Source organism: Oncorhynchus gorbuscha, unplaced genomic scaffold (assembly GCF_021184085.1).
Source record: "Oncorhynchus gorbuscha isolate QuinsamMale2020 ecotype Even-year unplaced genomic scaffold, OgorEven_v1.0 Un_scaffold_1035, whole genome shotgun sequence".
Lineage (NCBI taxonomy): Eukaryota > Metazoa > Chordata > Actinopteri > Salmoniformes > Salmonidae > Oncorhynchus > Oncorhynchus gorbuscha.
In genome coordinates, this window is record NW_025745942.1 from 131155 (window position 1) to 148154 (window position 17000).

Here is a 17000-nt window from a genome sequence, read left to right on the forward strand (position 1 = left end):
CAGGCTGTATTATTACGGCATTCGATTGAAAACAAGATCTATATTTACAAACATGTATATTTACAAAGATAGACAAGAACTCAGTCTTAGTCTAGTTTGAGTTTTTGTTCATCCATGTGTCATTCTATGATGGCTGATCTCTCATCTGATCTGTATATAAAATCTCAGTTAGGTACTTAACTGGTCGATACACACTATTGTAGTTGGAGCGCCGACTGGTGGTCATTAGGAGGGCCGTGCCAAATAAACGTCTGAAATAAAAGTTTAAGATTATTAGCTGTTAAACTGTTTAACTTTGATTTCTCCTAGATTTGTTTTAGCTCTAAACTTGTTTTTACCTTGATGTCTCCAATGTATTGTCTTGATGAACACCATTTTATGTATGAGAAGTCTTAGCATATAACTTTTACATTGTACATGGTTGAGATTTAAACGTTTTATCGACGCATTAACTTAATATTGAGTTTGAAATATGTATCAAATATCACGTTGGAACTGTCCCGTTTTAAAAATGTGTCCACCGTGGACTTCGTTTCCGAGGCACGGACGGGGATCGAGCCCGCGATCTTCGGTTTACGAGACCGACGCCTTACCACTTGGCCACCGCGCCCGGTAATAGTGCGAAGGAAAAATATGAGTTTTCAAACCTTTTTCCTGCCAATTGACTGAAAAGTGTTATGGATGATACAAATATATTTATTGATGGGAGCACGTTTTTTTAATGACGAGCAATCTCAAACATACATCTCCAAACCAAGACACACCGTGTCATCTTCCAGTTCACCACTTAGCTAAGCTTTGATAAAACTGACGTTTGTAGCTAGCTACACGGGTCGTTTTCAAAATGTGACTTTAGCCGCTAGAAAGCTAAATAAGATGATAATGATGATTGATGCCCGATACGTAATTGTGTTTATTATCAGCAGTGATCGATTGTGATGACGCTATTTCGGACACGCCCTGTCACGTGTTCCTGAATGTAGCACCGCACCCGGATGTAGTGGGGGACTAAGATAAGGATCATGTTGCTAGCCCGGTTTGGTATCTCAACCATCGAATATTATATGTTGACGATTATGTGATGTATAGCTTGATAGGTAACTTGGGTGCAGATTGCAAGCGTGGCTCATTTGAACCTGTGCGCTTGGGTCATTTTGGTAAGTCCTAGACATGTTCCTAGCTCAGCAAAGATGTAGCTAGCTAGCTGACTAGCTGACCATATGAGATCAATACAAGTACATCCAGTTCTGTACCGGTGTCATTGTCAAAAGTGGTCGCCGAAGGTTGCAAATTCATGGAATTTTGTTCGAATACATAATAATAATCTTTGTCTGATATGTGCATCGCACTGTAACAAGTTGCAATGTTGTTAGCTAGCTATAATAACGTTATAATGTTGTTAGCTAGCTATAATAACATTAAATGTTGTTAGCTAGCTATAATAACGTTACAATGTTGTTAGCTAGCTATAATAACGTTACAATGTTGTCAGCTTCGTTTCAAAGCTCAGGCGAAGGAACATACAGTATTATTCAGGTTCCCTGAATCAGGGCAGTGAAATGTGTTCTATAAGATCATAAGTGTGTTGTGTTTCACTTTTTGACCATGCGACTTCTCATTTAGATACAACAGAGGAACCTACCTATGTTACTTACCTTAACTGAATTTCATATTCCATTCTATATTCATAATATTGCATTCATATATAACCTGGAAAAACTACATTCCCAACCGTTCCTTTGCAGGTGAGGAAGTCTATAAATCAGCACTACTGCAGGAGGAACCTGGGAGAGGCTGGAGAGACCCTGAAGTGACACCCCAGCCCTGTCCCAAGCCATTGTTGATCTTCCACGCCTCCATGTCCCGGGTGTAGGTTAAACCCTGAAGTCCCACCCCTGTGACATCCCAGGGTCCCCTCCCCAGCCTCAGCACCAGCCTCAGCCCCTCTGACGACCTACCATGCCCCTGATCGTGGATGCTGTGTGGGCCGTGTGGAGCATCGGGGCCGGGGTCTATGACTACTTCCACACCAGTGCGATGGAGGAACGCATCGGCAACCTGGAGAGCGTCCTCACCATCCACCAGTGTGTCATAGCAGCTCTGTCCGCAGGCCTCGTCCTCCTCATGACCTACATACTGTGGAGAAAACACTGAAGCCATGGTTGTTTCCCCCTAGGTACAGATCCTGGATCATTTCCCCCTCCCTCAATCCTATCTGTAACCAGTAGTGGGGGAAAATGCTAAACTGACCCAAGATCAGCATCTAGGGGCAACTTCACCCTACTCTAGCGGAGATGGGAGATGAGACGGTCCTAGATACTCCAGAGCTAAGGACTGCATTACGGATAGCATCGGCTACTCACCAGACTAACAGCCAGTCCCAAATCACTCCCTAACCCTCCCCTATTGTCTTATGTCATATCATGCGATGACTGTCTGTTTAGGGATGGGGCATCGTGTAGGAGTGGCCCCACCTAGCATAAGATAAGGACCTTTAGGGACGGGGCATCGTGTAGGAGTGACGCCACCTAGCATAAGATAAGGACCTTGGCACTAACCCTTGGGTGTTGGCAGATCTGAAGGGTCTTGATGGGTATAAGCAGTGTAACACTGGATCATCACATTACTACTGGAGCTCAACAGACAGTCCTCAACCCCTCCCTAGTCCTTCCCCTCGGCCCTGACCCTCAAATGAACGGTCTGGATAGGTATGACAACTGGGTAGGTATAGGATTCTGTTTCATCAAAGCGCTACTATTGGAAGACGAGCTCAAGAGACCACGAGGAGTTTCTTGTGGAAGCTTCCTGGTGGACAGTAGCCCTGGTATACAGTGCAAAGGCTCTATCAGAGCTGGTTGGAGTAGAGTCATCCCTCCAGGTCTCGTTCGTCACTCTGCCATTACTTGGAAGGGGATTGAGAGGAAGTCTGGGAGCTGAGGGTCGCTGGAGAGGGGTTCTTCAATCTGAGAGCCAGAGTGCCGTGTTGACTGTAGCCTGGTCCCAGATCTGTTTGTGCTATTGTGTCAACTCCTTGCCATGCCAAACATGGAATTGACATGAAAGCACCAACAGATCTGGGACCAGTCTATCATGACTGGCTGTGATCAGAAAACACTGTATTTTGCTACTGTGTGGATAATGCCTGGTCCCTGATCTGTTTGTGCTGTCTTGCCAACAATGACCATAATGACCGTAGGAGTGGGCAAGACCATACAAACAGATCTAGGACCAGGCTAACTCAGGCCACTTGTTTAATTTAAAACTATCATCCATTGAATGTGATTGATTCATTCTGGTCCTGTTATATTGCCGAAAGGGATTTGTGAAACATGGCTTCTGTCCATGTCACTGTAGAATAAGCCAACATAATAATGACACTGTTGGGACTAAACATTTTAAACCGCTTTCCCGGGACACAGTTTAAGCCTAGTCCTTAGAATAAAAAGCCTGGTCAATGGAGAATCTCCGTTAAGTTAATATTTTTTTATTTTTTTTTAGCCCAGGACTAGACTTAAACTGTCTGAAATCTTCCATGTAAGAGAAAGATAAACACCTTTTTTTTAAAGTTACTGTCGAGGTTAAACATTGTTACACGTTTCCATGACGATGACACCTTTTAACGGTTTTCTCTGTATTTGTACGTCATAACATCTCCTTTTTAAAATCATGCTTTTATCATTGTTGGGTCTGTTCCCTGTCTACCTGGTTCACTGTCATCATGTCTGTCGGCCATTGTTGGGTCTGTTCCCTGTCTACCTGGTTCACTATCATCATGTCTGTCGGCCATTGTTGGGTCTGTTCCCTGTCTACCTGGTTCACTGTCATCATGTCTGTCGGCCATTGTTGGGTCTGTTCCCTGTCTACCTGGTTCACTATCATCATGTCTGTCGGCCATTGTTGGGTCTGTTCCCTGTCTACCTGGTTCACTATCATCATGTCTGTCGGCCATTGTTGGGTCTGTTCCCTGTCTACCTGGTTCACTGTCATCATGTCTGTCGGCCATTGTTGGGTCTGTTCCCTGTCTACCTGGTTCACTATCATCATGTCTGTCGGCCATTGTTGGGTCTGTTCCCTGTCTACCTGGTTCACTGTCATCATGTCTGTCGGCCATTGTTGGGTCTGTTCCCTGTCTACCTGGTTCACTGTCATCATGTCTGTCGGCCATTGTTGGGTCTGTTCCCTGTCTACCTGGTTCACTGTCATCATGTCTGTCGGCCATTGTTGGGTCTGTTCCCTGTCTACCTGGTTCACTATCATCATGTCTGTCGGCCATTGTTGGGTCTGTTCCCTGTCTACCTGGTTCACTGTCATCATGTCTGTCGGCCATTGTTGGGTCTGTTCCCTGTCTACCTGGTTCACTGTCATCATGTCTGTCGGCCATTGTTGGGTCTGTTCCCTGTCTACCTGGTTCACTGTCATCATGTCTGTCGGCCATTGTTGGGTCTGTTCCCTGTCTACCTGGTTCACTGTCATCATGTCTGTCGGCCATTGTTGGGTCTGTTCCCTGTCTACCTGGTTCACTGTCATCATGTCTGTCGGCCATTGTTGGGTCTGTTCCCTGTCTACCTGGTTCACTATCATCATGTCTGTCGGCCATTGTTGGGTCTGTTCCCTGTCTACCTGGTTCACTATCATCATGTCTGTCGGCCATTGTTGGGTCTGTTCCCTGTCTACCTGGTTCACTGTCATCATGTCTGTCGGCCATTGTTGTCGACTGAAGTGCTACTGTGAGTATTTTGCTGAATCACTACCTGGTTGTTGGTTTCTATGTGAACAAACGGTATTTAATGTCAGGTTAATAAATAATGTGATTAACTCTGCACTATTCTTTCCTTCTTAATGTATGTGAAGTATTCGTTTATCATGTACAAACTATGATTTGTAATTCCTTTGAAAGTTGGGTGCCATGCCAGTGGTCACAGCTGGTTGTCATGACGTCACTGAGATACTGTCCTGTAGGTTGTAACTACAACCTTGTTCCTGGAGAACCAGATCCCTATGGGCCCTGGTCAAAAGTAGTGCACTACATAAGGAATAGGGTGCTATTTGTAATGGAGCCATGGACTCAGGAATGTCCACAGATAAATATGGTCCATCCAGGTCAAAGATTCTTCTTCTCTTGATTCGTATCAGGGATTGAGAATGTCAGGAAGAGATTGCTTCTTCCTTCCAGAGCAACTGTAGACTTGCCCAGGATTGCTGCTTCCATGGTGCCTGCCCCTTAAATATGTCATCAGACCAAGTTGCTGAATAAATACATCTGTCTTTCTCTCATTATACCAGGCTATTTGCTCAGTCGGGCCAATTCCCGTCCTCATTATGTTTGTGGGTCAGTCCATTCTTATTAGTACCATAATCTTCACTTCCACATGTCTGATATATACTCTGTTTATTAGGTACACCCATTAATAATATTTAATAATATAATTATAATAATAATATAATAATAATAATATATGCCATTTAGCAGACGCTTTTATCCAAAGCGACTTACAGTCATGTGTGCATACATTCTACGTATGGGTAGTCCCGGGGATCGAACCCACTACCCTGGGTCGGACCACCCGTTGCCTCCAGAACAGCCGAAATTATTCAGGGCATGGATTCTACAAGGTGTGGCATTCAAACACTGCTTAATTGGGATCAAGGGACCTACCGTGCGCCAGGAAAACATTCCCCACACCACCACCACCACCATTACACCACCACCATTACACCACCAGCCTGTACCGTTGACACCAGGCAGGATGTGGCCATGGACTCATTCTGCTTACGCCAAATCCTGACTCTGCCGTCAACAGGAGCTGGGATTCAATTGGACCAGGGAATGGTTTTCCACTCCTCAATTGTCCAGTGTTGGTGATCGCGTGCTCACTGGAGACACTTCCTCGTTTTGAGCTGATAGGGGTGAATTCGGTGTGGTCGTCTGCTGCGATAGCCAATCCGTGACAAGGACCCGTTCTGAACACCACTGTTACACTGCTGTTATTTGTCTGTTTGTGGCCTGTCTTTATTTGTCTGTTTGTGGCCTGTCTTTATTTGTCTGTTTGTGGCCTGTCTTTATTTGTCTGTTTGTGGCCTGTCTTTATTTGTCTGTTTGTGGCCTGTCTTTATTAGTCTGTTTGTGGCCTGTCTTTATTTGTCTGTTTGTGGCCTGTCTTTATTAGTCTGTTTGTGGCCTGTCTTTATTTGTCTGTTTGTGGCCTGTCTTTATTTGTCTGTTTGTGGCCTGTCTTTATTTGTCTGTTTGTGGCCTGTCTTTGTCTGTTAGTCTGTTTGTGGCCTGTCTTTATTTTTGTCTGTTTGTGGCCTGTCTTTATTTGTCTGTTTGTGGCCTGTCTTTATTAGTCTGTTTGTGGCCTGTCTTTATTAGTCTGTTTGTGGCCTGTCTTTATTTGTCTGTTTGTGGCCTGTCTTTATTTGTCTGTTTGTGGCCTGTCTTTATTTGTCTGTTTGTGGCCTGTCTTTATTAGTCTGTTTGTGGCCTGTCTTTATTAGTCTGTTTGTGGCCTGTCTTTATTTGTCTGTTTGTGGCCTGTCTTTATTTGTCTGTTTGTGGCCTGTCTTTATTTGTCTGTTTGTGGCCTGTCTTTATTTGTCTGTTTGTGGCCTGTCTTTATTAGTCTGTTTGTGGCCTGTCTTTATTAGTCTGTTTGTGGCCTGTCTTTATTTGTCTGTTTGTGGCCTGTCTTTTGTCTGTTTGTCTGTTTGTGGCCTGTCTTTATTTGTCTGTTTGTGGCCTGTCTTTATTAGTCTGTTTGTGGCCTGTCTTTATTAGTCTGTTTGTGGCCTGTCTTTATTAGTCTGTTTGTGGCCTGTCTTTATTAGTCTGTTTGTGGCCTGTCTTTATTAGTCTGTTTGTGGCCTGTCTTTATTAGTCTGTTTGTGGCCTGTCTTTATTAGTCTGTTTGTGGCCTGTCTTTAGTCTGTTTGTGGCCTGTCTTTATTAGTCTGTTTGTGGCCTGTCTTTATTAGTCTGTTTGTGGCCTGTCTTTATTAGTCTGTTTGTGGCCTGTCTTTATTAGTCTGTTTGTGGCCTGTCTTTTAGCTTGCACCATTCTTGCCGTTCTTCTTCGACCCTCCCTCATCAACAAGCTGTTTTCTCCCACAGGACCCGCTGCTGACTGGATGCTTGTTGATTTGTCACACCATTCTCTGTAAAACCCTAGACACTGTCGTGCGTGGAAACACCCAGGAACAGAGAGAAAGAGGGAAGTGGGGATCACAGGAACAGAGAGAAAGAGTGCAGTGGGAATCACAGGAACAGAGAGAAAGAGGGAAGTGGGAATCACAGGAACAGAGAGAAAGAGAGAAGTGGGAATCACAGGAACAGAGAGAAAAAGGGAAGTGGGAATCACAGGAACAGAGAGAAAAAGGGAAGTGGGAATCACAGGAACAGAGAGAAAGAGGGAATCATAGGAACAGAGAGAAAGAGGGAATCACAGGAACAGAGAGAAAGAGTGCAGTGGGAATCACAGGAACAGAGAGAAAGAGGGAATCACAGGAACAGAGAGAAAGAGTGCAGTGGGAATCACAGGAACAGAGAGAAAGAGGGAATCACAGGAACAGAGAGAAAGAGGGAAGTGGGAATCACAGGAACAGAGAGAAAGAGGGAAGTGGGAATCACAGGAACAGAGAGAAAAAGGAAAGTGGGAATCACAGGAATCGTGACATCCAAAGTGTGGTGTTCTGAACTCGGTTCAGGGTGTCATCTTCGGGATGTCGATGGAAGCTGAGGTCAGATACCTAAAAGAGAAGAGCAGGTGGGGTTAGTTTCCTGTCACCTGACCAGAACAATGAATGGAGAAAGGGAAAAGAGTCTATTGGTTCTTATTACATTTTTTTTTTACAAAGAACACCTACAGGAGGTTGGTGCCACCTTTAATTGGGGAGGACGGGCCCTGGTCAAAAGTAGCATGGACCACAGGAGGTTGGTGGCAGCTTTAATTGGGGAGGACGGGCCCTGGTCAAAAGTAGCATGGACCACAGGAGGTTGGTGGCAGCTTTAATTTGGGAGGACGGGCCCTGGTCAAAAGTAGCATGGGAGGTTGGTGGCAGCTTTAATTGGGGGCCCTGGTCAAAAGTAGCATGGACCACAGGAGGTTGGTGGCAGATTTAATTGGGAAGGACGGGCCCTGGTCAAAAGTAGCATGGACCACAGGAGGTTGGTGGCAGATTTAATTGGGAAGGACGGGCCCTGGTCAAAAGTAGCATGGACCACAGGAGGTTGGTGGCAGATTTAATTGGGAAGGACGGGCCCTGGTCAAAAGTAGCATGGACCACAGGAGGTTGGTGGCAGATTTAATTGGGAAGGACGGGCCCTGGTCAAAAGTAGCATGGACCACAGGAGGTTGGTGGCAGATTTAATTGGGAAGGACGGGCCCTGGTCAAAAGTAGCATGGACCACAGGAGGTTGGTGGCAGATTTAATTGGGGAGGACGGGCAAAGGTCAGGGCTGTGATTGTGGTGGAGATCATGATCCAGAGTTGTTGAAGTGCCCTGTAACAGGCTGAAGATCGGACTGAAGAAGGTCAGGGCTGTGATTGTGGTGGAGATCATGATCCAGAGTTGTTGAAGTGCCCTGTAACAGGCTGAAGATCGGACTGAAGAAGGTCAGGGCTGTGATTGTGGTGGAGATCGTGATCCAGAGTTGTTGAAGTGCCCTGTAACAGGCTGAAGATCGGACTGAAGAAGGTCAGGGCTGTGATTGTGGTGGAGATCGTGATCCAGAGTTGTTGAAGTGCCCTGTAACAGGCTGAAGATCGGACTGAAGAAGGTCAGGGCTGTGATTGTGGTGGAGATCGTGATCCAGAGTTGTTGAAGTGCCCTGTAACAGGCTGAAGATCGGACTGAAGAAGGTCAGGGCTGTGATTGTGGTGGAGATCGTGATCCAGAGTTGTTGAAGTGCCCTGTAACAGGCTGAAGATCGGACTGAAGAAGGTCAGGGCTGTGATTGTGGTGGAGATCGTGATCCAGAGTTGTTGAAGTGCCCTGTAACAGGCTGAAGATCGGACTGAAGAAGGTCAGGGCTGTGATTGTGGTGGAGATCGTGATCCAGAGTTGTTGAAGTGCCCTGTAACAGGGTGAAGGAAGTTGAACCGGACGAAGGTCAGGACGGTCCATCAGATCTCCTATGGGGATGCAACCAAAAGAGTTGAGGAAGCAAGTGACAGTGTTGAAGGTATGATATGCAGATGCAACACAGCCCGCGGGTCAGGCAAGACAACAGTGTGTTAAAAAACGTGGGTTTTATAGCATTTATTAAAACTGTTATTAATTGTGTGGCACAAAGTATCAAATAAATCTAAGAAGTTGAACATCATTGTGGCTGCAGCTGAAAAATATCAGAGACTTCAATGGAAGATGTGCCACACTCCCAGGCTCCTGAGCCTGAGCTTGGATTGGATTTGGCAGTTTGGTTTTAACAGAAGAAATAAGATGTTTTGGATATATTTTTGCCCCCCTCACACCGACAATGTTTCTATTTTTGTTCTCGTTTTTTTTTCATCCCGTACAGTAGGTGGCGGCAATATACTTTTTGAGTGTAGTCTGCCCCAAAACATATAAAGAAAAAGAAGTAGCGCGTGTGCGTCACTAGTTACCACAGCCACAAGGTAAGAAGGCCCGCCTACTCGACCAATCAGATGTGTGAATGTGATGACGTGAAAGCCGGCTTACGCTTCGTGGGAAACGACCAATCAGGTGAGGGAGTGTGATGACTTGTTTGCCGACCGGCTCGCAGGGGCAGAAAAGAGACCGGTATTTCTTTTATCCAGTGATCCATCAATTATTTTATTATTTATTAGCTATAATAAAAACCAACCGTTCTAACTGCAAAGTGGTAATCCGATGTCTTATTCAAACTCAGCAAGTTTATCAGGATGTTTGCCTTCAGCTGCATCGTTTTTAAAATGGCACGTAAGACCAACACATTGATATGTCTTTAATTTTAGATCTTTATTTTCAGAATCCACAAGTAAAACGTTGACAGTTTCACAGAAATGTCCACATACATTTCAATGTTGGAAATGGTCTGATTTAAGATGAAAATGTCTACCCTGTTACTTTATTTAACGTAGCCTTGCAATCTATCTTTTTGGTATTTTGTACCAGTTTCCAAAGGCATGGTCTTCAAGCTATGGAACATGGTCAAAACATCTTCATTCAAATAATAAATTATTGGATTTACATGGCACTTTTCTCACCACACAATCCCCACTTACAACCTCTTGATTTGATTTTTAATTTGTAATTTAATTTTACCTTTATTTAACCAGGCAAGTCAGTTAAGAACATATTCTTATTTTCAATGACGGACTGGGAACAGTGGGTTAACTGCCTGTTCAGGGGCAGAACGACAGATTTGTACCTTGTCAGCTCGGGGGTTTGAACTCGCAACCTCCTGGTTACTAGTCCAACGCTCTAACCACTAGGCTACGCTGGGCCCATCCACCCTGTCTTCTTCTTCTACATTATTCTTCAGAGGACAAAGGTAACTTTATACATTATTCATACACTTCAGATACATGGCACTTTTATACAAAGTATTACATGATAGGAATACAGTTTGATATACACATCACACATAACATGGTTCTCATCCATAAAGCCGTGTGATGTAGTGGTGCTGCAGCAGCCCCATGGAAATAATGGAAAAATACAAATGTTGGGAGAAAATAAATATCCACAAAAGTAGTGCACAGGGCCTTTACTAGTCCTTTACTAGTCCTTTACAGAGCCTTTACTAGTCCTTTACAGGGCCTTTACTAGTCCTTTACAGAGCCTTTATTAGTCCTTCACTGGGCGTTTACTAGTCCTTCACAGGGCCTGTACTAGTCCTTTACAGAGCCTTTATTAGTCCTTTACTAGTTCTTTACAGGGCCTTTACTAGTCCTTCACAGGGCATTTACTAGTCCTTCACAGGGCCTGTACTAGTCCTTTACAGGGCCTTTATTAGTCCTTCACAGGGCCTGTACTAGTCCTTTACAGGGCCTTTACTAATTCTTTACAGGGCCTTTACTAGTCCTTCACAGGGCATTTACTAGTCCTTCACAGGGCCTGTACTAGTCCTTTACAGGTCCTTTACAGGGTCTTTACTAGTCCTTTACAGGGCCTTTATTAGTTCTTTACTAGTCCTTTACAGGGCCTTTATTAGTCCTTTACAAGGCCTTTACAAGGCCTTTACTAGTCCTTTACAGGGCCTTTACTGGTCCTTTACAGGGCCTTTATTAGTCCTTTACAGTGCCTGTACTAGTCCTTTACAGGGCCTTTAATAGTCCTTTACTAGTCCTTTACAGGGCCTTTACTAGTTCTTCACAGGGCCTTTACTAGTTCTTCACAGGGCCTTTGCGGGGCTTTACTATTCCTTTACAGGGCCTTTAATAGTCCTTTACAGGGCCTTTACAAGTCCTTTACAGGGCCTTTACAAGGCCTTTACTAGTTCTTCACAGGGCCTTTACTAGTTCTTTACAGGGCCTTTGCGGGGCTTTACTAGTCCTTTACAGGGCCTTTACTAGTCCTTTACAGGGCCTTTACTAGTCCTTTACAGAGCCTTTACTAGTCCTTTACAAGGCCTTTACTAGTTCTTTACAGGGCCTTTGCGGGGCTTTACTAGTCCTTTACAGGGCCTTTACAAGTCCTTTACTAGTAATTTACAGGGCCTTTACTAGTCCTTTACAGGACCTTTACCAGTCCTGTATTAGCGGACCTAATAGTGTTTAGTGAGGGCAAAACATTCTCACCCCACCCCCCTCCCAAAACATCTTCCTGCAGTTACGTACTCATCATTACATACTCTTGCAATAAGTGCCATGGCCTCTTTAGTGACCACAGAGTTAGGACAACCCTTTAAAGTCCCATGGCCTCTTTAGTGACCACAGCGTTAGGACAACCCTTTAAAGTCCCATGGCCTCTTTAGTGACCACAGAGTTAGGACAACCCTTTAAAGTACCATGACCTCTTTAGTGACCACAGAGTTAGGACAACCCTTTAAAGTCCCATCTTATTGAGGAACATTCCACTGTTAGTACTTCAACATGATTCTAATGAAATGTTATATAAAGTGTGTGGTGTAAAGGACAGTGATCCATCTATGAACTTACTTCCTTCTTGTCTCTTTCAGCAGCATACTTCTCAAATCAAATTTATTTATATAGCCCTTCGTACATCAGCTGATATCTCAAAGTGCTGTACAGAAACCCAGCCTAAAACCACCAAACAGCAAGCAATGCAGGTGTAGAAGCACAGTGGCTAGGAAAAACCTCCATAGAAGGGCCAGAACGTAGGAAGAAACCTAGAGAGGAACCAGGCTATGAGGAGTGGCCAGTTCTTCTCTTTGTCTTTAGTTTGTTAGTCCTTCCTCTGGTGTCATTCATACAGAGCCTTCAGAAAGTATTTACACCCCTTGGCTTTGTCCTAGTTGTCTTGTGTTACAGCCTGAATGTAGATGTTTTTCTTGGTCACTGGCCTACACACAATACCCCATAATGTCAAAGTGGAATTATGTTTTTAGAAATGTATTAAAAATTAAAATCTGAAATGTTTTGAGTCAATAAGTATTCTACCTTTTTATGGCAAGACTAACTAAGTTCAGGAGTAAAAATGTGACCGACCGCCTCGATTCGGTCTTACGTAGCAACATTTAAAATGTTGTTTTTAAACACTAGATAAAAGTAGAGCTACACTGCAGTTGAGGAACAATGGGAAAGTAATTATGTTTTGAAAAGTTGATAAACTTGTAACCGCACCTTTGAGAAAATGGCCCTTGAATGTTTTGGTACACCTACTGAAGAGCCCTTCTTTGTCTACAACCATTCAGCATTGTTCACACCCTCTTAAGCCTTAGCCCCACCCATTCAGCATTGTTCACACGCTCTTAAGCCTTAGCCCCACCCATTCAGCATTGTTCACACGCTCTTAAGCCTTAGCCCCACCTATTCAGCATTGTTCACACCCTCTTAAGCCTTAGCCCCACCCATTCAGCATTGTTCACACCCTCTTAAGCCTTAGCCCCTGCCTATTCAGCATTGTTCACACCCTCTTAAGCCTTAGCCCCACCCATTCAGCATTGTTCACACCCTCTTAAGCCTTAGCCCCGCCCATTCAGCACTGTTCACACCCTCTTACGCCTTAGCCACGCCCATTCAGCATTGTTCACACCCTCTTAAGCCTTAGCCCCACCCATTCAGCATTGTTCACACCCTCTTAAGCCTTAGCCCCACCCATTCAGCATTGTTCACACCCTCTTAAGCCTTAGCCCCACCCATTCAGCATTGTTCACACCCTCTTAAGCCTTAGCCCCACCCATTCAGCATTGTTCACACCCTCTGAAGCCTTAACATAATTTCCTGGAATTTTCCAAGCTGTTTAAAGGCCCAGTCAACTTAGTGTATGTAAACTTCTGACCCACTGGAATTGTGATACAGTGAATTATAAGTGAAATAATCTGTCTGTAAACAATTGTTGGAAAATGTACTTGTGTCATGCACAAAGTAGACATCCTAACCGACTTGCCAAAACTATAGTTTGTTAACACAACATTTGTGGAGTGGTTGAAAAACAAGTTTTAATGACTCCAACCGAAGTGTATGTAAACTTCCGACTTCAACTGTATATAGAAGCTCAGCGTAATGTACTGGGTAGACCACCTCCCAGTAATGTATTGGGTAGACCACCTCCCAGTAATGTATTGGGTAGACCACCTCCCAGTAATGTATTGGGTAGACCACCTCCCAGTAATGTATTGGGTAGACCACCTCAGGGTAATGTACTGGGTAGACCACCTCCCAGTAATGTATTGGGTAATTTGTAAGTCGCTCTGGATAAGAGCGTCTGCCAAATCACTTAAATGTAATGTAATGTAAATGTAGACCACCTCCCAGTAATGTATTGGGTAGACCACCTCCCAGTAATGTATTGGGTAGACCATCTCAGAGTAATGTACTGGGTAGACCACCTCAGAGTAATGTATTGGGTAGACCATCTCAGAGTAATGTACTGGGTAGACCACCTCAGAGTAATGTATTGGGTAGACCACCTCCCAGTAATGTATTGGGTAGACCACCTCCCAGTAATGTATTGGGAAGACCACCTCCCAGTAATGTATTGGGTAGACCACCTCCCAGTAATGTATTGGGTAGACCACCTCCCAGTAATGTATTGGGTAGACCACCTCAGAGTAATGTATTGGGTAGACCACCTCAGAGTAATGTATTGGGTAGACCACCTCCCAGTAATGTATTGGGTAGACCACCTCCCAGTAATGTATTGGGTAGACCACCTCCCAGTAATGTATTGGGTAGACCACCTCAGGGTAATGTACTGGGTAGACCACCTCCCAGTAATGTATTGGGTAGACCACCTCCCAGTAATGTATTGGGTAGACCACCTCAGGGTAATGTACTGGGTAGACCACCTCCCAGTAATGTATTGGGTAATTTGTAAGTCGCTCTGGATAAGAGCGTCTGCTAAATGACTTAAATGTAATGTAATGTAAATGTAGACCACCTCCCAGTAATGTATTGGGTAGACCACCTCCCAGTAATGTATTGGGTAGACCATCTCAGAGTAATGTACTGGGTAGACCACCTCAGAGTAATGTATTGGGTAGACCACCAATGTTTCGGCATCACTGTTCCTTCTTGAAAGGCAACACCATTGAATGGGAGACTTTTGCTCTCTCAACTGCGTTGTTTTCCTTCCAAAGGCTGTGCATCTGTTGAAGGTACGATATATTACTATTAAAATGAAAGGCTTGTAGGCATAGACACAGGAAGTAGGGGTGCTGGGGCTGCTGCAGCACCACCTGAAAAATCACAATTTAAAAAAAGTATTCATATCAAATAAATTGTGCTCTAGGCCTTTATTACTCCTGTGTGAGTGGAGACAAATACTCCTCAAAAACACCGATCTCTACTGGACAACTTACAATGTGGACAGGAGTTTTTCCATGTAGCATCACCTGAACAGCAGCTCCGCAGATGGAGTCGGGGGTCTCAGGGAAAGTAACCAGGGAATGGGGTCGAATCCCAGCCAAGGCATATTATTTAGAAAATCGTTTTATGTGACAACACACTTTCAGCACATTGTTGTTCAAACTATTATTTGTATTTAGTTAAGTATAAGCTTCAACCTAAATAATGCCATAGAATCACTGTTTTTAATATAAAAAAAAACGATTCACCGCAAAAAAGGGAAGCATGATGAAGGTACAAACCTGTACGGTAACTGATAGTAGGCTACTCATTTTTTCCCCCGCGTGGGAAAAAAAACGTCTATATGAACATCAAATGCTGATTTTCATTGCTGACCAGCAGATGTCATTAATGTGCATATTGTTAAAAGATTTGCATAATTCATGTTTTTTTCAGCATGATTTGGTGAAAGCCCCCAAAGGCTTCAGAAAAGTCTCGGTTTCCCATCAATATTTATGCTAGCTAGCTAGCTAGCTCATTTTAGATGAGACTAGCAAAAGTTAGCTACCATCTAAAATAGAAAAGACAACTTTCCATTTTTTTCCCCAAAACTTGTGGCCTTTCTCAATGTTATACATTTGAGTGATGTTGGCAACTGGGAAGTTGAGAAAATAATCTAAAGTTGAGAAAAGATCTCTAACTTGGAACAAAATTTGCTTTGAAAGGTTGTCCATGTCGGGAACTCTGGCATCTTTTCTTGAGCTCCGACTTTCCAATCCGAAGATCACTGACCTCACTTTTCCCAGTTCCCAGTTGTCTTGAAAGCACCATTGGCCCTCAAACGTGAACTCCAGATACGCCATTTCTAAAATTAGGCGTTTCCCGCGAAACGGAAAATGCGTCATCACTCTCCCTCATCTGATTGGTCGGATAGGCGGGCCTTCTGACTTTGTGGCTGTGGTAACTAGTAAGGACTGCGTGTGAATGGCAAACGTTTCTCTACCGAAACGTCATCTGCCAACCCGTGATGATTCGCACCAATCACAACTCTCACTTCTCCAAACAACGCCTCTGATTCGGCTAGGATCTGTGAGGGCGGTTGCTTTCAAGTCACCATTTGAATTATTGAGTTCAGGGAGTTTATGCCTGATATGTGGAGGAGAAAAAAAACGGTCAATTTGACTGTTTCCTAGAAGCTCTCAGGAAAATTGTACTAAATGGTTCATTTGGCGTAGAGTTTTGTAGCTTTACCAAACCGACATAGCGGCTAGCCTAGCTAGCAGTATTTCATGGCATCTTTCCAGCTCACCTTATTTGTTGTGATATCTACAGCGATTCAGCAGGTCCAGCTAACAAGCTAGCTCGGGGTTAGCATAACTAGCTAACTGACGTTCAGTAGGAAACATAGCTACACCAGAGATAAGCTAGGTGAACGTGCCGGGTGCTTGCTTAACTTCTCTAATTTCGTGCGTCCTTGCGATTTAATCGAAATAGTTTCTCTGACGAACTTTTTTTTCTAGCCAACAAACAATGCATTTCTACAACAAGTCTAATGTTTATTCCATGAATTTGACAAGAAGATAGCTAGCTAACTTTGCTGGCTAACACCGCCTGGCTAGCTTCAAGAGCTTGCTCGTTTTTTGGTAACGTTACTCTTTGTTTTGACAAAGGACTTGACATTTTTTTTTCTTCCATATTTGGAATATACCTGGGACATTTAGTATTTCCGGGGCCATGTCTCCCCAGAAGCACGGTTCTTCTGACGGCGGCAACAACGTATCGGGTCCCGCTGTGGGATACGTTGGTACCGGTGGCGGCAGAGCGAACGGCCGTGTCGACCACCACCAGACAACTGCAGTTGTGATGCCCGCAGCCAAGAAGCCGAAAATGGAACTGGTTCAAGCCGATCATGAGTTGTTCTTGCAGGCATTTGAAAGTGAGTTGCTGTCATTTTCGTCATATAATGTTTATTGCATGATCTTTTTATTGCTAGATTGGCATTTACAATCAATCTCTATTTAATCTAGTTTAAATAGTAGTGTCCCTTGTGAGGCATCTTTCGAAAAACAAAATTATAACCACATTTCA

The 17000-nt window shown here is 44.1% G+C and overlaps 1 protein-coding gene, 1 non-coding gene and 1 pseudogene across 3 annotated transcripts; 2 read left to right on the forward strand and 1 right to left on the reverse strand.

Annotated features, from left to right (window-relative positions):
• Positions 1 to 538: 538 nt before the first annotated feature.
• Positions 539 to 610, reverse strand: trnat-cgu. The gene has a single exon. It is a non-coding gene; the product is annotated as a tRNA-Thr (tRNA).
• A 364-nt stretch (positions 611 to 974) lies between these two features.
• LOC124021060 lies at positions 975 to 4820 on the forward strand. Of its 2 annotated transcripts, XM_046336382.1 has the most exons (3): positions 975 to 1157; positions 1746 to 4638; positions 4693 to 4820. In XM_046336382.1, exons 2-3 carry the CDS (start codon positions 3667 to 3669, stop codon positions 4729 to 4731), a joined length of 1011 nt encoding a protein of 336 aa, XP_046192338.1. In that variant the 5' UTR covers positions 975 to 1157; positions 1746 to 3666; the 3' UTR covers positions 4732 to 4820. The 2 variants fall into 2 exon arrangements, with proteins under 2 accessions (XP_046192338.1, XP_046192337.1); XM_046336381.1 differs by having other exon boundaries at positions 976 to 1157; positions 1746 to 4820.
• Positions 4821 to 16053: 11233 nt separating this feature from the next.
• Positions 16054 to 17000, forward strand: part of LOC124021061 — a 38738-nt pseudogene continuing 37791 nt past the window's right edge.

What these genes read in the sequence shown, in the direction of transcription:
- LOC124021060 (XM_046336381.1), top strand. Translation starts at nt 3,667, where the DNA reads ATGCTTTTATCATTGTTGGGTCTGTTCCCTGTCTACCTGGTTCACTGT.